Source organism: Diaporthe citri (genome assembly GCF_014595645.1).
Source record: "Diaporthe citri strain NFHF-8-4 chromosome Unknown scaffold_3, whole genome shotgun sequence".
Classification (NCBI taxonomy): domain Eukaryota; kingdom Fungi; phylum Ascomycota; class Sordariomycetes; order Diaporthales; family Diaporthaceae; genus Diaporthe; species Diaporthe citri.
The window spans coordinates 5580516-5602062 of NW_025064848.1; the positions used below are offsets into that span (position 1 = coordinate 5580516).

Consider the following 21547-nt stretch of genomic DNA (forward strand, 5'->3'; position numbering starts at 1 on the left):
GCCAACTTGGGTAGATACTTTAAGTAAGAACTTCAGGGACATGCAAAAGCAGAAGAGGGATACTATCGGCGTCCACTACATCGATTCGTGGGAGTACAGTTGATGACGGACTGGTGATTTTGCTGCTTCAGGTCGCATAACTGAGCAAGTCTTCGTAGTTGGCATTGTACTGCCGTCTTTTAGGTGAGGTAGTCGTGCTGGTGCAATATTATCATCACATGTATACGTTGTCGCTTGGGGCTGTTCTTGATGAGTAGATTTTCTACCGGGCATACGAGTGCGTCCTGGGGGGCTTTAATTAATGGCTTTAGGTCTGGGAGGTCGTCTACGTGCTAACTGGTGATGTGTAGGAGGTTGGCGTGCACCGCTACGTCCAGGAACGGTCACAGAAGCCCTGTGGCGCAAGCGGTGCCCTGATTCAACAAATTGCGAGAGTATTTTACGTCACCGTCCATGAGATGAGGCGACAGTAACGTTACATCCATATTCGGTGCCCATACAGGAAGAACTGCGGTGCGATAATGTACTGACTAAAATAATATGAGTACTACACAAGCGAGAATCGACTGCTCATGGAGCCCAGTTCTGGACTAGCATCACGTAAATCACTCACCGGTTCTCATGCTTCACAAGAGAGTGCCTGTGTTCGACAGCATAACTAAGGGCACTACCAGAACAAATGGCTACCTCGCCGACGCCGATGATCAAGGTCTCCGTGCTTCACGATCGGGACCAATCCCGCGATGAGGAGACCTGTCAGAGGTGGTGGACTGAGGAGATGATGCCTCGCATCCTGCCGTTCGCCCTTAAGCATGGGATTGATCGAGTTGAGCTTGTGTGTCATCCAGTGTCCCCAAACTTACAAGTCATTTCGCACGTCCTAGATAGCGCTGACTTATGGTCATTCCTGCGGACATAGTACTTCACCCCGAGCAGCTTCAAGAAACGGTTACAGGAGGACCACCTGGAGCACCTCAAGAGCGGATCCCCCGCGGGCTGGGACATAGCGCCGTATGATGCGGCAGTCATCTACTGGACGACTGATTTACATAACGTCCGCAACATGATCACTGATCCGGAGTGGGAGGGCAGCGTGAGGAAGTTTGTCGTAGATTGGATTGACACGACAAAGGTGGATGTGATGGCTGGTACACAGACGACCTTCATCGAGGATGGCAAGGTCGTCTAGAACGTGCCCACTGATTTCATATGTGGATTCTTGCGATAGCCCTAAGATTACAAAGAGCCTGAGTGGCTAAGGTAGCTTTGTAGTCTGGTATGATATGGCAGGTGCTGCCAAGGTGCTTGAGAGCTTTCGGCAATATGCTAGTGAGCTCTGGAAAAGGCAGAATGCTGATGGACAGGCATTGCAACGTCTAAATTGACCCTTTCGTGCGATTGAATGACACATCTCAAGCTTTGAACTTGCTCCTGATTCCCACGACTCCTTCAGTGTCCTGCTTGGGTGACCCTCGAGGCACAACGCCCGAGACATGCAGTTCGCTAGAATGCTTTCATTTATCTGTCGCAAGTAATTCTCACCGTGATGCGACGTTGTTATCGGACCGCCTTGATATGCTGTTCGGCTTCGGCGTCATTCTGCTGCATCGGAAGGCTTAGCAAATCACCACCATGCAGCCACCCGAGGCGCATTTGGATTGTGTCCTGTGTTTAGTTTCACGACAGGTATGAACAGCCGGATAGTCAAGATGGGATCTTTGATCGCGTTTCACAGCAGGTACGGTGATATGAAGGAGTGGACCTCGAATTGCATACTGATGGAGTCAAAGCCAAAATTTGCAATTGGGTGTATGTCCAAGTGCCTAGGGGTTACTCTCAGCTACCTAGTAGGTAGGGAGCAGGCGGCGAAGTGGAAGGAATAGGGTGCCGGTCTGCTATCACTCTGTCATTGCTACTGGAGTGGGAGCATCGAATTTCTTGATCTTGGTATAGTCTTGGGGAGGGCAGTGGATGAAGAGCAAGTTCAGTTTGAAAGCCCATCCTGCACATGTGCGTTGATACTGGCAGTTGACGTAGGTGAAGCCTTCCTGGCTTGATGGACATCATACGACAAGTTACCAAATTTCCAAATCAGAGAGGACGAGTCTTCCAATTTCTGGAAAGCATTCAACAATTTGGGAGAATGGCCAGGTCGTGAGCATAGATAAACTGCAACGTTCATGGGCGATAAAGCACAAGCCTCTAACTGATGGTAGATAAAGCTTAAATAAGCAGGACTGGGAGACAGATAGTGTTTTAGAATTCGGAAAACTAAGTATTACTGAGGTTTATTAGCATAAATATTTGTTATTAAGAGTATCCGGACGTTGCTTAAATGAGTAACAACATCCTTGGATCCTGCGATGAAAATTGTATCTACTGGTATTAATGAGCACATGATACCATCATTGTTTAGTCTCTAAGGGAATGAATTGGATGAAAACAAAAGGGAGCGTAGCTCCGCGTCGCTTAGCAAACTGTTCCTGGAGCTAGAGAGGCATTTGAAAAGAATGGATCGATGGAGCCATGAGCGATCAAGCGTCTTCTCTGCGCCAACTTCCCTGTGCCAAAACATCATGCGAATTTGATCAAAATTTTAACCAACTTATATATGCAATCTAATTGATAAAGTACGAGTAAGGGTGTGCTCTGAGGAGAAGACCAGCACACAGTGCACAGACCAGAGACTACACAATCAAGAACCTCGATTGTCCCAAAGCTTTGAAATCCGCGATCCAGGAATTCCCAACTCGGGTGTAGCGATTATCAATCAGTGGCCGTACAGCAATTCCCGCCCACTGGATCTTCCCATCTCTTCTCTGCACACTTTGCTCAACCAGAAGCGCCAGGCAGTGTACCATTATGCCTTTAGTTGGATGTGATGAGTCGGCTGGCTGAAATTGCGGCCTGGTGCTCACATTTGTCTGGAGCGCATCCATCTCGGCTGGATCATCCACCGTAAGCAAGCTGATGAACCCATCTTCTGCGTCGAAAAGCTGGAAGTACAATTCACCAGACTCCGAGACCAACGGCCTGGCCCATCCCGTCATGTACGGGCACACAATGTCTATGTGGCCAGACACAACCTTACCAAAGGGATCTTCCTCTAGACCTGGCTTCACAGTTTCACAGCTTTGAACGCGAACGGTGTCCGGCACCCGCCCGTTTTGCAGCGAGAGGTACAGGATCCTTCCATTCATCGACGCCCACGACCAAGATGGCGCCCGTCCATATTGGCGACCTGTCTTGGCGGGGTCGGGCGTCGCCGAGATGGAAGAGAGGCCTTCCTCACGAATCCAGAGGAGATCGCTGATGAGAGTCTGTCTCCACAGCCCGGCAAGATAATCACCAGGCGGCCATCCCATGAGGCCGGCATACCTCTGCGCCATGCCGGATAGGGCAGGAAGTTTGTCACTTGGCTCGGTCATGCTGCGGCCACAGAAGTTCATCGCCATGGTCTGCCAACTGTCGTATCTCCGGTCCGCGCCGACTTTCAACAATGCGGCTTCCTGACGGGACCGAGGGAATCGAAATCCGTAGTCTGGATCCGAAGTGTCGAGTTTGTATCGGTCGCACGTGTAATATATCCCTGTGCTGGCGAACACGAGTAGACGGTTGGATAGGAACCATTCCTGGAAACACCACGCGCGGCTGGAAATGGGCTCACAGCCAATGGGAATCTGTCCCTTGTCAATCCATTCCGCTATTTCGTCATCGGTAATGACCCTGGGGTCCTATTTAGACCAGATGTTAGCGTTGCAAGTTCAATGGAACCGTTCTCTGGGATGATGGGCATTTGCCCCAGCGTACCTTGTGCATCAGTCCCTGGTCCGAACTCGAAGCCCCAGCGGCGACGATGCACAGAGATGCATTCCCGTAGATCCAGTGCATGCGTGCCGCCTCATTCCGCCAGTCCGCCGCCGCTGCGGTGTCGTCCCGGCTCCCCTGGAGAATGCATAAGGCGTCAATCCAGAGGTAGCGATATCCCATGTTGCGAGCGACCTCGACCGTGTCTATCAAGGTCCGAGGCATTTCAGCGAGGTTGAACCCCTTTAGCCGACTGCCGAGAGTGGCGGGTGTGGTAGTGAAGGCAGGCGTCGTTCCCCAGCAATACGATAGGACAGCATAGTCGATTATCTGGCCAGGTGGTGCCAAAAGGTCATTTGTTACGACAAGCCTGATCCTTTCTGGGCTTGTGGACCAGCCTTTGAGATCTAGAAGGCGCATGGGCAGTTCTGCATTCCGTGCACCCTCGCACTGATGGTTTCTGGTGCAGTCATCGAGCTTGACCTTGACACTCATTAAGCTCTCAGCATCGAGCCCTGGTGAGATGGGAGCTACCATGAACATCGGTCAGTCTTGTAGTATCTATGAGAAGCCTCGGACTTCTGACTTGAAATCGTGAAACACTCACCTTGAGGCATCCTTTGGATGTGCAGACAGTTTAATGACTGGCAATGTCTCTTCCCTTCAAACCTCAGGGGAAATTGAGTATTAAGCTGGATGCAAAATTTCCATGTGGTCGACCATTTAAATACCACATGCTCTTGAACTGAGAAGATAGATAGACTGCGGCGCTGGGGTGGGTGAAGGGGAAGGATCAGGCTGTGTCAGCACAAAGTTATTTATTGGCTAGGGTTTCTGGGACGGTCTGTAACTGGCCCCCAGCTCCTCCAGATCCTTCATCTCCTTGGCATCATTGGTGACACCAATGCCCCGAATGGCCGAGATAATCTTACCATGCCGGGCTACTATTTCGCGCCCCCCGCCCACCATTTCGGAACGCCAAGTTCCCTACACAAAACCTGCAAAACACTACCACTTTAGCCGTGTATAAACCTTTTTATATAATAGGAGATTTGAATAGACATCTTCATAGACGTGATTGAGCTCCTTTCGAATTTCAATTCACTTAGTTACCATAAGGGCTTTGCCGGTTATAATGGTGCTATTCATCCTGTAACATGTAAAGGACACCTTGTCATTGCAGATTGAACAATATGCCTACGTGCCTATTGCATTTAAACAACTGCGAGGCACCTCTTTGATCACTCAGTAAAGCCACGCGTAGTGTGGAAAATGGACTTGCTCAGTTGCAATTTCATGCAATCTACTCGTGGGTTTAGCAAGGTCATCCTGGATGGAGAAGAGAATGGCTTGAGGATTTCGTGTTCGTGTTTCTCATACCTGGTGTGGCTATGAAGAAGACAGACATTACAAATTGGTCGTACCACACACTCAACCCTACCAAAATGGGCCGACCTTGATTTAGCGCTTGGGAGCAACCGTGCTCCCCCAAACCTCCTGCTCCTCCTCAACCCAGGTTTAAGTCGAGCCGCATCTTTCGTCCTTCAGAAACAATCAACCGGAAAGAAGTGTGAGGAATCTCCAAAATCATGCCTGACCCGTCACAGTCCTCATTCGCTTTCCCACATGCTTTCTTGATATCCTCAGGATTCCAGCTGCTGTCACGAGGTAGCGCCGTCTCGCGGCCTTGGTTTGCTGGAGCCCTTTGGCTGCGAATAAAAGCATGATGATTCGACTTCTTCGTTCGAAATAAAGTGTAGGCGTGCATATACTCTTCCATGGGGAAACTACCTCCGTGCCGCCGTGTCCACTCTCGTTGCCAACACTTGATGAAAGCATCCTGGAGAGGGAAATGACAGAAGCTTCGCATATAAACGCGCTGGAACTCTTCCATGTAGTCCTCCCTTGAGGGTTCTCCGCGATACTGGCGAGTGTAATTTGACATGTGTTCTTCCGTTTGATGCGCTACACATCGCCATCGAGACAGCCCCGGTTGCGTTTGAAGCTTATGTTGTCGCCAAGTCTCCCAGTTCTGAAGCAAGCTCGATGCCCAGTCCTCAGACGACCCGAACACGAGGGAGAATCCAAGAAAGGCAGCTCCGTTCTGTACACCCAGAGCCCTATTATCACACAGTTCAAAGTGTGTCTTGTTGATGTGCGAGCGAGATTGAGGGGCGCTTTCGACAGTCATGATCAAACTCATAGAGTCAAAGGCTTGTAAAGCCGCGCTCGCAAGCTCCCTATGCCGCTGGCTCGTCCGTTGATCGCTTAAGTACTCCTCAAGCTCATTGGGATTTGTGGTGAGTCTGAGTGGTGGATCTCCTTGAGCGAGGCTATCGAGGACTCCTGGCAAATTTTGGTGTGACATATCTGCGCCTGATTCCAATATTGCGTCCAGAATGACGTGGCTGTACGCCCTTGTGTAGTCCACACGTAGAAAGTCATTGGGTGGATCCAACAGCCCGATCAAACCAAAGACTCGGTCATTCGGCTCTCTGCATTGATAGTTTCTTGCCACATGGGTCTTCAGCAGCGTTCCTAATTGTCGGTTGTTTTGTTGGAGCCTCAAGTACCGGAGATCGCTGAGAGAAGGGGGGTCGAAATCAGGCCATCCTCCCCTGGACTTAAGAGTTGCGGACTCAAGATCCTCAAAATCGATACGGCGAGAACGCATCATGACCACGGCTCTCTTTGCCAATGTGACTTCTTGGATGATCCAGAGGCGAGACCAGTATGGATTCTTGCACAGAGCTGTAACAGTGCCTTCAATTATTTGAGTTGTTTCATCATCCTCTGGTCCGTAACACGTGCCGTTCTTCTTGAGATGTTCAAGAAAGAATTCGATCTGACGCTCCTCATCTTCGGAGAGCCCAAGCCAGATGATGACTTCTGCGGCTCCAGAATAGATGATACCCATCCTGGGAATTTGCTGACTCTTCTCCTCGGCGGAACTCTGGTTTAGGCAAAAATAATCTGTCCAGAAAAGGTCATCAAACCACTGACATTGCCACACATGGTTGATAAACTGCCACAAGTTCTCGTGAACTGGATGTAGGTGCCACTTGGCCTTTTCGGCGTCCCTCAAATAGACGTGTGGTGTCTTGCTTTCAGGATTTCCCCAGCGGTACGACAGGGCGCGATAGCTAGTGTTATGGCCTGCTTGTTGGAGCTCTTGTGCGTCGTACGTGTGGATGGTCAAAGCGATGACGTTATCAATCTTCTCTGGCATCACCTGGATCAGTCGGATAGACTCCGGCGTGGCAAGATCTGTGTAGGTGAATGGCATCGTGGCAAGAAAGGACGGAATTCACCGAGATTAAAGTGTAGGATGATAGTGCTTATTCTGCGTTGAGAAATAGAACGGCGGATCATCGAGTCTTAACTCTTGAGCGGCGGAGGCACTCTTTTGTAATCTTCGTTTCGAGAAAGCTGCCTAAGCAATGCCTCTCTATCAGTCCAATCAGTGCTTGCCAACTCACAAGCTGTAGGCTGTGCCATGTCCACTTCACAGTCGAGCGACCCGCAACTTTACTTTTTCAAGCGGTGCTAGTTACGAGTGCAATTCCCCTACCGCAATTGTGGACCCATCAGCGTAGGTTGCCTGCAGCCACAAAACCCATACACACGTATTTCCCACGACTCCGTTCGTAGCTACTAAGCGGCTATAAAGAGTCAGGACCCATTGAGACTAGATAGGGATAAGGCTGGTGTAATTTAGGTAGCGTATAAAGAAGTAGACATTGGGAACAGTACTAAAGTACTTTTTATTCTGCAGCACATACCCAATTTAAATTAGGCGTGCAAATTATTCAGGTGCAGGCTTAAGGTTAAATGAATCTTGCATTTGATCTGAACAACAATGCTCTAGTTTGACTCGGGAACGACTGCTCTACGGCCAACGTGACAAAAGTGCCTATGTCAAACCAATCTTTTGTCTCTTTAGATGAACAGCACGAAGCGGTTGACAGTCTTATATACATCAATCGGCTGCTGTCTCAGCCCAGAGAAATCCAATGAATAGAAGAATAATCTGCAAAGGATGAAGATGAAAACAGCAAATACTGACAGGAACGTCCACCGAATATTCACGGCCATGTCAGGGTCTTGGTCAGGTGACAAGTTTCGGCATCGCTGGAGCCATCCTTCTAAGCCATCCACAACTCGCCAGTGTCCCAATATTGCTAAATGTGACTGGGAATGTGATTTGGCATGTGAACGGCGTAGTCTTTGCTTTAATTTCTGGGCCGTCTCTTGGTGTGTATGGAAGACCATGCATGGTGTCAATATCAGCAAGAAGAGACTGTGGTAAATAGCGCAAACTCTCCACACTGGCATCCTACCAGGGGGAGGGTTTTTTTTTGTTAAAATTGAATTAGTACGTCAATGGAATAGTAATATAGTAATAATATGCAATTAATGTTTTAATATGCTTATCTTAAATAATTTATACGTTATTAATATATTGTTGGTTTGGCTTCCGTATGATTGATAGATAAATAAAGTGTGTAATTAATTTGGCTATGGTGTAAAGGGTAGGTTGCAGGCGAAGCTGCAGCCTTTCCCCATTTGGCTATAGGCTAGCTATAATAGTTTATGCGCAAGGCATATAACCGCTAGCTAGCAGCTAGCTAGCACCGGCTAGCAGCTGCTATTAATAAGATTAGTTTAAACCTTGCACCTTTAAATTTATATATTGCTTATATGCACCCATTGCATAAGCACGTAATGCCTATATATATTATTCCTATATTAATAATCTTTTATATATGCTTTAAAATCATGCTTTCCTTTATAAATTATTTACTTTAAGCTAATTAAATTAATCGCTAAGTTAATAAAAGTAAGTTATTAAGTTATTAAGGCAATACTTTAAAGTATTTATAATTACTTTAAAAGAGTGCTTAAATTGCTTAATTTAAATTATTTAATTATTAATACTTTAAAGTTTTAAAGTATTTAAAATGCCATGCTTTAATTAATTAATTATTACTTTAATAGCTTCTTTTTAATGATTAATGCTAAATACTACTTTTAATAATAATTGCTACTTTTGCTTAATAGCAAAGCTACTTTTGCTTAATAATAAAGCTACTCTTGCTTAATAATAAGCGCTATTTTTGCTTAATAATAAGGTATTATTATTATTATTAAGGTTATTATTATTATTATCATTAAGGTAAATCTTATGATAATTAATTATAAGGCAAAGGGGAAGGGAAAAATGTTTTTATGCTATGCTTATAAATTAATAACCAGCTTTTAAACTATTTACCTATAAATAATAGCGCCTAAATGCTATTATTACTTAGTAAATTAACCTTTATTAGCTTTAAGGTAATTTATACTTAAAATCTTATTAAAGAGCATTAATAAAAAGGGCATTAAGAAAAGGGAAAGTTATATTTATTAATTAAATATTAATTATTATTAAAAAGTAAATATCTTAAAAGTTTAATTAAGTTATTTATATAGCTAAATTAATAATAAATATTAATTATTCCCCCTAACGGTTTTAAGCTAACTAAGTAAATAAAATAATTGCATTAATAGCTTATTTACTAACCAATACTTTAAAATATTTAATTAAGGGTGCTAATTAAGTATATAAATCGCCTAAAAGAAGTATTATTTATTAATACTTTAAAGTATTTAAATGCCTTATGCTTTATTAAGTATTTAAGGGGATCTTTAAAGGGTTATAAGCCTTAAGAGTATTGCGCAGGTGCCTTAAGGGGCGTTAATCACAAACAAGGGCTTTTTAAGGGTACCAAGCAAGGGCTTCTTAAGGGTGCTAAGCAAGGGCTTCTTAAGGGTGCTAATTGCAAGCAAGAGCTTCTTAAGAATGCTAATTAAAAGCTTCTTATAAGTACTAAGTAAGGGCTTTTTAAGGGTATTACAAGAAAGGCTTTTTAATATAAAGATATTGCAAAAGGGCTTTTAATAAGCTAAGAAAGTTGCAATAGCTTAAAAATATTGCAAGAAAGTATTTAACATAATATTTTTAAGCATGCTTAATAAAGGGATTAAAAAAAATTAACAAGAGTAAATGCCAATATATATTTTTACCTAAGGCTGGCTATTAGCCTTAAAAGCCATTATTATTAGCTTTGCTTAAAACGTAATAAATATATATATATTAAGGGTAGGGAAATTCGCTATAATTTCTTATTATAATAACTACCTCTTTATACATTAAGTATTTATTAATATTATAAACCACGCTATATAAATTCATAGCACATAATAATTACCAATTAGCATAATCGCTCTTAATTAATTATTTAAAGCCATTGCTAATTAAGAAAAGATATTTACAATTTGCTATTAGCAATAAAGTTAAATTATTATTAAAGCAAGGCTATTTCTTTAAACCTAACTATTTATAATTACCCTAGCAATTACTAATTAATATTAATTTAGCTTTCATATAGTTAATAAATAAATAAAGTATATAATTAATTTAGCTATAATATAAAGAATAAGTTGCAATAAAGCTGCAGCCTTCCCTTATTTAGCTATAAGCTAGCTATAGTAATTTATATATAAGGCATATAACCATTAGCTAGCAGCTAGCTAGCATTAATTAGCAGCTATTATTAATAAGATTAGTTTAAACCTTGCACCTTTAAATCTATGCATTACCTATGTGCACCTATTGCATAGGCATGCAATGCCTATATATATTATTCCTATACATATAATTATTTTTAATATATTATAATATAATATTAACCCTTAATATAAAGGGTAAAAAAATCTTTTTTTATCCTTAACCTAATTACTTATTTACTCTTTATTAGCTGAATTATTTATTATAAAAAGATTTATAGAATTATGGAAATAAAAAAAAACCAATAGGTTTAAAGTAGATAATGCTTAAATTTATTGTTTAAATATAAGTAAAAAATTAATATAATATATAGTAAATTTAATATAATGTCTTCTTTTAAATATTATTTCCCGTCAATAATTATTACATAGTATCTTGCTAATATTTTGCTATAATCTCTAAAATGTAATTTAATGCTGGCATTATTATACAACTTAACTGTGTTTCGTAACTTAGTTAGAGACCCCCCTTCCCCCTGGTAGGAGCCACATCTCCGTCGTCGTAGGGAAATGCCAGGTCCATGCGGCAAGAAACGAGAGGGCGTAGGGTATTTGCACACACATTGCGACGGGGATGAGGAGACGCCCTGAACCGTCCACTGGCTGGATAGTGTCTGAGGGAAACCGGTCCCAGGGTTCTCCTAAACGGACGTTCATCTTCCGTTTGAAAAGAAGAAAATGAATTTTATGTCCAAATTGATTACCGTAGGACCAGATTACATCCGGCTGGAATCTTCGCCGGGAGACGAAATATAGTGGTGTGCGGTACCACGTGTTAGGGAGTTCTGGATGTATCTTCACGCGTGTTAAATCTGTAGAATCTAGGAGATACAGAAGCACTAACTGTTTGTCTCGCTATTTGACGAATTTTTTCCACAGTCCGGCCATCTTTGGTGGAAATCTTGGTAGACCGCGGGATTGAGGGTTTGTAGTACCAGAATATGGAGACCACAACCATCATACACGAGAATGGCAAGGCCGTGAGTTCGAGATTTGTCATCGGATACCCATTGGAAAGCCTCACGATTTCGTAATTGTAAACCACGCGACGTGCCAGATGGTGATCAATCTGCAGAATCACGACCATTAGCTTCGAGCCGAAACAGATTTTCAGGCATACACACTTGGACAATGTATCCGCCTTGCTCTTTTCTTTAATTTCCTTTTCGCTTAGGTATGGTAGGTCAATGTAACCGTGCTTAACGAGGTAGAAGAGCTGTTCGGCGTTGACAGGAAAGCCTTGGTCATAGTCGGGGCTGGTCAGAATGAAGCCGCCCATGTCCACAAAGAAGGCATGTCTGAGCGTCCATTTTCGGCCGTTTAGAATCTGCTGGACACCTTCGTCCTCTTTAAACTGCTACTCGGTGCTTCTCATCAGCATCAATGATCTCCACCGGAAGGATGTGATGTGTTGGCTTATCAAATACTGACCTTGACGACGCTCCTCGCAGAAGCAAGCTGGCCCCCAGCGAAGACGCAAATAAAGTCTGGTCCCACAAAACATATCATGGCTAAGTTGGATTTGTCGACGTAGGAATGATGCCACTCGTCATTCTGGGATGGCACGTTCGGATAGATCAGCACCCACACACACAGAACTAACGTGACACAGCAAGACCACAGTATGTCGATTGTACCGCGAGTATCGTCCGACGGGAATCATCCTACTAAGGTAGCATTTGTTCCATTTGTGCTCATGGTTTTGGGTGATGTTGAGTGTAAACAGTGAGATCCTGGGGCTGGGGAATGGAGGTATCAGAAATCAGTGGAAGAGACGGAATAGACTGGTCAAAAAAGAAAATGAAAAGCCAACTCTGGCATCTGGCATCTGGAAAATTAGCTACAGGTAGGAGAGCTAGGAATTTGAGGAGAAATCTTCCCTTGTGGGAATCGACAGACGAAACCCATGGCATGGAGAGCGCCATGGTTGCGGTTAAATACCCATGCGACTGAAAACTCCCAGAACTTCATTTTCGCACAGCAGTGGAACGATCTTTCCCATTTTGTTTGCTGCACACCCTCTCCTCCACGGCCGAGCTGAAGGAAGATTGGGGCCGGTCTGGGCAAAAAGATGACATGTTTAACCGTGTGGCGGCCAATGATGGTGGTAATCTGGTGCTGCAATACAGCACCAGCGCCCTCAGGCTTGCTGCAGGCCAGCCCGATTTTGTCACGCGATTGGTAGTGTCACAATGACAACTTCTCGGTAGAAAAGTTAGGTGCTTAAAGCGGATCATCCAGCCGACCGGTCAGGATGCACAAGAAAACCAAACATGGCTTAATACTGGAATCAATAAGTACATATGCCTACTGACACAGACAATCCCCAATGCATAAGCGACTTAGATATATTGAATGTCACTACAAGTATTCCCGTAATGCCGCCATACTTTCAAAGAGTTTGTGACGTTGTAGTAAAGCCATGTAGAGCTTGCTTACCTTTTGCATAGCAACAGAAAAGGTTTACGACATTATCATGTAGCTTAACACACCTTGTTGCACCAAAGAAGTTAATGCGAATTGTAAAAGGGAGAGAATGCGTCTATTAGATTTCCTAAGAAAGGGTCTCCCTGGGCTACTTTTATGGCAAACAAAGCCCGTTTTGTAAGAATTCAGGACGATAATAGAGTATATTCAAGCTATTCGAAGGAGGGAGATTTGACCCATATATATAGACGAACATTCGGCTAAGTCTCGGTCTCCCAATTAGTACTAAAATAGCTAGCAAAATAGAGTCCTCGTGTTGATTATTAGTTTGTGGCTTAGAGGTAACTAAATCACGGCGTATAGGCCGCCTATAGACGGTTTTATTTTAGACGTTTGCCCTTGGGGCCGTTGGTGCCCGTATCAGAACTTCAATTTAGGTTTCTTAGAAAAAACAAGGAAAAGAAAAAAAAAAGGAAAAGGGGAGTTGCAGAAGGAAATGATGGGGTTCAATTTTCATCATATTGTGCGCTGTCCAAACAACTTTTATGGGACTCGTATCTTCAAATAACAACACTGAAAACAAATGGAGGAAAGGGTGAAAGCAAAAATACTGCTCAATGGGCTTCCAGTACATACATACGTAGTACTAAGTCAGTGAGGGTTGGGTTAATTCTATATGAATTTGCTTCATCTATAAGATAACTCTATTGCAGCCATATGACTGTCTTATATACCATCTGACCCTATCCAGTAAACAGATCCAACATCATCCCACGGCAGCTCACTCACTCCTCAGGATAAGGCGCCCAATCCGGCCCACGGGAAAGATCCGTCTCCGCAATCCCATTATCCCGCACGGCCCGCGAAGGCTCCCACAAAAGATCCCCAACACACAGCCCGGCCGGCGCCCCGACAAGCTGCACAAGCGCCGTCTCAAACCCCTCCATGAGCCGCCTCGCCTTTGCCCGGCCCACCGCGCGGCTGTCGAAGCTGAGGTCCATGCCGACGACGTTGCTCTTGTCGCTGTAGCTGAAGCTCAGCGAGACCTCGACGCACTCGCCCTTGACGGCGACGCGGTGCGTGCGGGTCTGCACCGCGTCCCGCGGCCCGGGCGGCGCGCCGCGGAACTCGGCCGGGTGCACGACGCAGCGCGTCTGGGTGGCCGGGACCCTGGCCGCGCCGTCGCCGCACCGGGACGCCACGAAGTCGGTGTGGGTGTACTGGTGGTGGCGGGCGGCGTTGAGGCGGGCCTGCGTGGCGAGGAGGAAGGCGCGCGCCGTCGTGCCAGTGCTGGTGGTGATGCGGAAGGGGAACGCCGTCGCCAGCAGGCCGACCATGTCCTCGACGCCCGCGAGGGGCGCGTCGCGGCCCAGCTGGAGCAGCGACAGCACGGCGTCCGGGGAGCCCGTCTCGTGGCCGACCACCAGGCCCCAGGCGGCGAGGATGGCGGTCGACATGGAGACGGGTAAGGGGTTGTCCGGCCGTGGCGCGGGCGGCGAGAACTCGCGGTGCCAGACGAAGTCGACCAGGGGCGAGTCGACGGACGGGCAGAGCGGCCTGGACTCGTTGCCGCGGAAGTGGTCCTCCCAGAACGCCTGGCGGGCGACAGCGTCGGACTGCATGATTGCGTGGCGGATGAAGTCGCCGAAGGTGCTCTCCTGCTCGAGGGTGCTTGTCCCGGCCGCGTATGCCGTATTGATCTGGTGGACGAGGGCGGACAGGGACCAGCCGTCCGAGATGGCGTGGTTGGTGGTCCAGACGAACTGGGCCCTGGACCTGCTGTCCTTGTCCTCGACGACAGCAAAGAGGTTCAGCTCGTCGCCATCCATCATGGTCGCCGCCGTGTGGTCGCGCCACACCTGCTGCAGGCTACGGGTGGGCTTCCACTCGACGGGCTTGGGCTTCTTGACGACAACCTGCAGCCAGGTCCCGTTGACAAGTGTCATCCTTGCGCGCAGGGAGTGGTGCGACTGGACGACGACCTCGACGGCGCGGCGGAATCTGTCGAGGTCGACGTCCGCGCTCAGCGGGAAGACTCCCTGAAAGACGCACTGGCCGGGGTACCAGATGGCATGCACCATGAAGTGCTCCTGGTACGGCGTGCAGGGATACACATCCTCGATGCTGCCCGTGTCGACGCCGCACCTCTCGCCGCACTCTCTGACGACCTCGACTGGGTCTCCCAGGTGCGAGATGAGGGTGAACGGAAGGTACGGCGGGGACTCTAGGGAGGATGAGGCTGCTGTTGCCAGGAGCGCCATGCCCTTGAGCGTGGGGTTCTCGTGGATCGTGGCAACGGGGAGCACGAGGCCCTGGCGCCGGGCGAAGGCGGCCAAGCGAAGGGCGGCCAGGGAATCGCCCCCGAGGTCGAAAAAGTTGGAACTCGGACCGGCATGTGCCAGGTCGGCGCGGATGCTCTTCTCCCATAGATCGAGGAGTAATCTCTCGCCGTCAGTCAGATCTTCTGGGACGACATGGTTTTCCTCGATCTCGTTGTTCTCGTTCTCGACACGCTCACGGGAGAGGAGGGCCAGGATCTCGCGCGCATTCACCTTGCCGTTGATGTTCAGCGGCAGGGGGTCGAATGCGAAGAAGGCCCTTGGGATCATGTAGGCTGGGAGCACCCGGGACAACCTTTCCCGCAGGCTGGCCGCCGATGACTTCTCATCATCCCACCACCTCCCAGCATCAGCAGCAGCAGCCGGCGACGGCCGTGAGAAATCCGTAACACTAACTGGGTCGCTGCCAGGCCCTCCAGTTCGTATAGCAGCCCTCTCAGCGACGCAAGCGGTGAGCACGCCGTCGGGCTGCCTGGGCGTCGGGGCCATCTGCACCGTCAGCCGGAACGACTCGGGCAGGAGGCGGCGGATCTGGGCCTCGATCTCGCCGAGCTCGGTGCGCTGGCCGTTGATCTTGACCTGGAAGTCCCGCCTGCCGATGTAGTCGATGGACCCGTCGGATGCGTAGCGCACAAGATCGCCCGTCCTAAACAGGCGGGTGGAGGGGACACCATCCCCCTTCCTCAGGGCCCTGAGCCACCCCGGGGGCTCGCAGAAGCCGTTGGCTGCGGCCGCGGAGCCCGGACGCAGATAGCCCCTGGCTATGCAGGGTCCCTCGACCATCAGCTCGCCGGGTGCTCCCATAGGAGCCAGCCTCTCTGGGTCAGATGGGTCAAGAACCCACAGATTCGCACACATGGGGAATCCGATATTCCTTGGGCTCTCTCCAGCCTTGACGCCCGTGTTGATTGAGCACTTCAGGCTGGTCTCGGTAGGGCCATAGCCGTTCATCAGCGTGACGTGGGGCGCCCACGCCCGCACAAAGTCGTCCGTCATGGGCTCGCCCGAGGTCATCAATATCTTCAGGCTGGGGACCTCAGCGGGGCTGATGGTCGCCGCAAAGGACGGGGTCAGGTTGGCAAAATCGCACGCGTTCTGCCGGATATACAGCCCGATGTCGCCCTGCCTGTCGCTGTTGGACGGCACACACACGCACCCGCCGTACAGGAGCGTCGTCAAGATGTCCTCGATGCTCGGGTCGAAGCCGAAGGAGGCAAACTGCAGCACCCGGGACTCCTCGTTGCGGCGTCTCTGCGCGTCCTAGCGCCCCTGTGCAGTATGCGTCGTGCGTCTTGGACGATCCCTTTTGGCCTTCCCGTGGAGCCTGAGGTAAAAAGGACATAGGCGGCGTTGTGGGGCTTGACAGAGCTGGTCGGGCTCGGGCTGCCGTTCGTGCCTGAGGAAGAAGCACTGTCATCAAAGGACTCGAGTGTGGTCTCCTCAAGGGCAACGGCCGTCAAGCCCTCTGCGAACGCTAGCCTGCCGGAGTAAGGGACAGAGGTGACAGCAATCTTCGCATCAAGGTCCTCCAAGATCATGCCCAGGCGGGCGTCCGGGTGGCCCGGGTCCAGCGGAACGTAGGCGCCCCCAGCCTTGAGGACGCCGAGCATGGCCACGATTGCCCACTTGCTCTTGTCGAAGCACAGCGGCACCAAGGTCTCAGGGCCCACCCCGAGCCGCGCCAGATGTCGGCCCAGCCGGTCTGACAGTCGGTCGAGCTGCTCGTACGTCATGGCCCCGTCCCATGCCTGCAGCGCGCGCCGGACGGCGTGTTTCTTCGCCGCGGTCCTGAAAAGGTCGTGGATGCAGAGGTCGAGCCGGTCGGGCAGGCGCGGGTTGATCTTCAGGATCCGCGTCCAGTCGCTAGGGCTGCAGAAGTCAAGATCGGATATCTTCGTTTCCGCGCATGGACCAACACCAGACAGAATAGACAGGACGTGAGAGTACTGCTCCAGCAGCCGAGAAACCTGGGCCTCGCTGAGCAGGCGGGAGTCATACCGAGCGGTGATCTCGTCGCTGACCCGCCCGATACGGACGGTGACAGTCAGCGGCGCACCATGCAACGTCGCCGACGACGACTCCAACCTCATCACTGCCGTCTCCTCAGAGCTCTGCAGCGCCTCGAACTCGGGCGTCTGGATGATCAGCGTCGTGCGGTAGCCACAAGCACGGCGCTCGTCGGGCCCGAGGCGCGAGATGTTGGCCAGCCCGTACTGCTCGTGCTCCATGGCCTCGCTGTGCCTCTTCTGCGCCGCCTGCAGCAGCGACACGACGGGCTGGTCCCGGTCGAAGGCCAGCCGGATGGGGACCGTGGCCAGCGTGGGGCCGTGCATGTCGCCGATGCCGCGCACGTCTGCGTTCCTGCCGCTGAGCGTGCACCCGAACACGACGTCGTCGCCGTTCTCATACTTGGCGAGCAGTAATCCCCAGGCGACCTGGCAGAGGGTCGCGCGTGTGGTGACCCCTCCGGAGGAAACGTCCTTGTTCTTTGGGACCTGAATCGCCCCTGTGGTGACGCTGTCGTCGAGTGCCTGGTAGGTCTTCCCGGGAAAAGTCGGGAAGGACGGCTCGGGGGCCGAGGCGAGCATGCGCCGCCAGTAGTCCGCGCAGCCCGGATTATTCTTGTCCAGCACAAACCTGACGAAGCTGTTGTAGCTCGGGATGTCTGGCGGGATTTTTCCAGTAGCGTAGACGTGCTCGACGAGCCTGATGGTGCCGGTCAGCGACCACCCGTCGTAAACAGCGTGGTGGATGGTTAGCGAGAAGTCGTGGCCGGTATTGCTGTCGTCATGGCGCGGCGTCAGTCCAAAGGCCACGAGAGGCGTTCCCAGCCCCATACCGTGGGCTGCGATGCCCGAGACGCCCCTGGTCCACTCGCCGGCTGCCGGGGGCTGTGTCCAGGAGAGCTCCTCCTTGACGACTACCTGCAGGTACTCGCCGTCGTCGCCCAGGGTGATCCTCGTGCGCAGGATTGCAAGTGCCGAGTAGACCATGGCCCACGCCGCCCTGAATCTGGCCAGGTCCACCGTGTGCGGCAGCGAGTAGGCATAGTTGATGACATAGCACGTGGGCTGCCTGGCAAAGACCGTCATGATGCCGACCTGGAGTGGCGTGCAGGGGTAGATGTCCTGGATGCTGTCCTCCGGGATACCGCAGTCGGTACACACGGTGTCGATCAGAGAGCGGCTGCACTTCTTCACAAGGAGCGAGAAGGGCTCTGGCGCGGGTTCTTCTTGCTCGTGTGCATGGCGCACCTGGCGGGCCATGTCCGAGAGTTGAGGGTGCTGAAAGATCAACGATACTGGGAGCTCCAGGTCGTGGGAACGCATTGCATCGGCCAGGCGGATGGCGACGATCGAGTCCCCTCCGAGGCTCAGGAAGTGGCTCGAGCTGTGCAGATACTTCTTGTTTATCTTCAGAAGCCGGCTCCACGCGTCTCTCAAGTATTTGTACCCGCCACTCAGATCTGACTCCGCGCCGTCGTCGTCGTTGATGGGTTGTTGTGGTGTCGCGCGGTTGCCCTCAACCAGCGCAACCTCGGCCAGCTTGTCTGCGGACATCTCCTGGGCGGCGGCGCGCAGGGCCTTTCTATCGAGCTTCATCGACAGGGAGAAGGGCATGCGGCGGAGGTGGAGGAGGAAATGGGGGACCATGTAGTCTGGCAACACGGTGCTCAAATAATCTGTCAGCTCTATCAAGGCCGCAGAAGCCAAAGGGCCCGGCCGAAAGATGCCCAGGGCCTTGTCTCCATTGCTTTCCAGGGCGTCTTCTTCTTCATCCTCGCGGCTTTCACGGCCAAGAAAGGCCACAAGCACCTGGCTGCCGCCCTCGCGGCGGATGACGTCCACGGCAACGTGCTGGACACCACCGCCGGCCAACCTGCTCCTGATCTGGGACTCGATCTCGCCAAGCTCAACACGCAGGCCCCTCAGCTTGACCTGCGCGTCCTTTCGGCCCTGGTAGACCAGGCCACCGTCTGTGTCGTGATATGCGAGATCACCAGTTCGGTAGAACCTATCCCAGTGCTCCACGTCGTGCCGCGGAGCCCAGCGAGGCACTGAGGTGACAACAGCGGCCCTGGTCAGTTCGGCATCACCTAGATACTCCCGCAGCAGCGTTGGGCCCTGGACAACGAGTTCTCCCGTGCTCCCTATCGGTAAGAGCTTCTGAGAGTCCTCAGCATCGACGACCCAGCAGCGGCAAGCAACGGGGAAGCCGATCTTGGCCGGATGCTCCTCTACAAATTTCCACTCGTGGAACGCGCTGAATACACAGGTTTCTGTCGGCCCCCAGCCGTTTACAAGCCGGGGAACCTTGCCAAACCACAGCTCCAAGACGCCGCGGCCAACGGCCTCCCCCATCAGCATCAGCATCTCCAGACCCGAGAAGTCCGCCGGGTCGAGCGTGGCGGCGAGCGACGGCGTGAGAAAGGCCCACGTCACCGCTTTCTGCCGCACAAAATCCGCTAACCCGCGCGGGCTCATCCGGGTGGCCTCGTCCGGCACGCACACGCAGGCGCCCGCGATGAGCGGCGCCACCATCTCGCCGACCGACACGTCGAAGACGTACGACGCGAACTGCAGCACGCGCACGCCCGGCGCGAGGCCCAGCCGCCTTCCGATGGCCGCCTGGCTGGTGCAGAGGGCGCCGTGCTCCATCACGATGCCCTTGGGCGTCCCCGTAGAGCCGGACGTGAACAGGACGTAGGCGGCGTCGCGGGCCGAGGCGGCGCTTCCGGACGGAGGAGGCGCTCCTTGGGCTTCAGAATCGCCTCTCTCCTCAGCCGCCAGCTGCGCATCGAGCCCGGGCGAGACCTCGACGACCTTGAGCCCCAGCTCCCGGCATGCCTCGCTGTTGGCGGGCGACGCGAGGGCGAGCGTCGCGCCCGTCTGCCCGACGATCTGGCGCTTGCGCTGGGCCGGGTGCGACGGGTCGAGCGGGGCCCAGGCGGCGCCGGCCTTGTTGATGGCCAGGACGGCGACGACGTGCCAGCCCGACTTCTCGAAGCACGTGTGCACGATCGACCCCGGCGCCACGCCGCAGTCCCCGCCGGCCAGGTGGTGCGCCAGCCGGTCCGCGGCCCTGTCGAGCTCGGCGTAGCTGAGGTCGACGTCCCACGCTGCCACTGCTGGGGCGTCTGGCTGCTGCTGGGCCTGGCGCTCGAAGAGCCTGTGGTGGCAGTCGTCGATTATCTCTGGGTCTTCTTTGTTCCATTGGATTATGCGCTCGAGTTCTGACTGTGACATGTGTGATGGTGTGGCTGGCTTTGAGTTGTCTTTGGCCTCGTCCGGAATGCCGTTGCTCATGCTTGGTGACATGTTGACTCTTTTACAAGAGAAATTGCAACAAGGCCAAACCGAACTCTGTTGATTGGTGATGGGCCTGCCGAGGTTTGATCAAGATGAGCTCGTGATTTCAACTTGTTCCGGTTCTCTTCCTTCCTATTTTGACCTCATTACGATGCCGACTTTACGAGATAGGCTTGTCTCGGAGTATCGCCTCCTATGGCTAACTCGTTTGAAGGATAATCCTGATCCTGGCCAACGTCTACGCTCATATTCTCGCAGTTTTGCTTTTCTCCCCGGAATTGCATACCTGGGATTTTGGGTATGCAAGAACGGCATCCTGCAAAGTACCTAGATACCAAGGTACTTGCCAAAAGCGTTTACGCGTATAGTCTGACTGCATTTCCCCCAGGAGTTCGCTAACTCAATCTGACAGGTGCGTACCTAAACAGGATAAAAATCTCACTATGCTGTACATTACAGAGCCAATGGTTTCATGTATTGCGTATTCTGTGTATTCCTTCGCCCGCAGTTGCATCGGCCACTTTCAATGCAAATCCATCACCAACGGGTGCGGTGAATCCTGTCAGAGCCTCCTCGGCAGATCTGATTCACCGCTACCTGAATCACACCTAGCCAACAAAGTAAGACCTCTACCCATCACCAACGGACTAATCACATCGCACAGCCCGTTGGGAACTGCGCCGCAAAACTTGCTACACACTGTGGACGCTCACAGGCTAAGTGCATAGGCACATCTGAGTGAGACATGGTTACAGAGCCGCTGCACAAATGATGCGACTGCTGTGGATTGGTCCAGATGTCAGGGGCCCCGGTCGTCCTCGACCCGATTTATACAAATGCCCGAGCATACCCCAGATCCAAGGCGCCTGGACAACGCCGATCGGCTGATCATGGTCCTTGCCGAGTCCTTGGCGAAGCGTATTGGGATTCGGTCACTTTCTCCCATGTACAGGAACAAGTCTGCAAGTGAGGAGTGTCTGGGTGGTCATCGGCCCCGCCTGCCTGCCTGTCCTGCACTTCAAGTTGGTTTCGACAAATGATCTCCAGGATCCCACG

The 21547-nt window shown here is 51.0% G+C and overlaps 5 protein-coding genes across 5 annotated transcripts; 1 reads left to right on the forward strand and 4 right to left on the reverse strand.

The window, feature by feature from the left end:
• Window positions 1-679: 679 nt before the first annotated feature.
• INS49_009043 (uncharacterized protein) lies at window positions 680-1189 on the forward strand (the record flags this gene model as incomplete). The annotated part of the gene is made up of 2 exons (XM_043169780.1): window positions 680-762; window positions 937-1189. The coding sequence occupies 2 exons, from the start codon at window positions 680-682 to the stop codon at window positions 1187-1189; spliced, it is 336 nt and encodes a 111-aa protein (XP_043027460.1).
• Window positions 1190-2860: 1671 nt separating this feature from the next.
• INS49_009044 (uncharacterized protein) lies at window positions 2861-4424 on the reverse strand (the record flags this gene model as incomplete). Its single annotated transcript, XM_043169781.1, has 4 exons — window positions 2861-2866; window positions 2919-3734; window positions 3811-4337; window positions 4415-4424. 4 exons carry the CDS (start codon window positions 4422-4424, stop codon window positions 2861-2863), a joined length of 1359 nt encoding a protein of 452 aa, XP_043027461.1.
• Window positions 4425-5314: 890 nt separating this feature from the next.
• INS49_009045 (uncharacterized protein) lies at window positions 5315-7093 on the reverse strand (the record flags this gene model as incomplete). Its single annotated transcript, XM_043169782.1, has 1 exon — window positions 5315-7093. One exon carries the CDS (start codon window positions 7091-7093, stop codon window positions 5315-5317), a length of 1779 nt encoding a protein of 592 aa, XP_043027462.1.
• Window positions 7094-11436: 4343 nt separating this feature from the next.
• INS49_009046 (uncharacterized protein) lies at window positions 11437-11925 on the reverse strand (the record flags this gene model as incomplete). The annotated part of the gene is made up of 3 exons (XM_043169783.1): window positions 11437-11485; window positions 11541-11773; window positions 11848-11925. 3 exons carry the CDS (start codon window positions 11923-11925, stop codon window positions 11437-11439), a joined length of 360 nt encoding a protein of 119 aa, XP_043027463.1.
• Window positions 11926-13628: 1703 nt separating this feature from the next.
• INS49_009047 (uncharacterized protein) lies at window positions 13629-20500 on the reverse strand (the record flags this gene model as incomplete). Its single annotated transcript, XM_043169784.1, has 2 exons — window positions 13629-16442; window positions 16523-20500. 2 exons carry the CDS (start codon window positions 20498-20500, stop codon window positions 13629-13631), a joined length of 6792 nt encoding a protein of 2263 aa, XP_043027464.1.
• Window positions 20501-21547: the final 1047 nt, after the last annotated feature.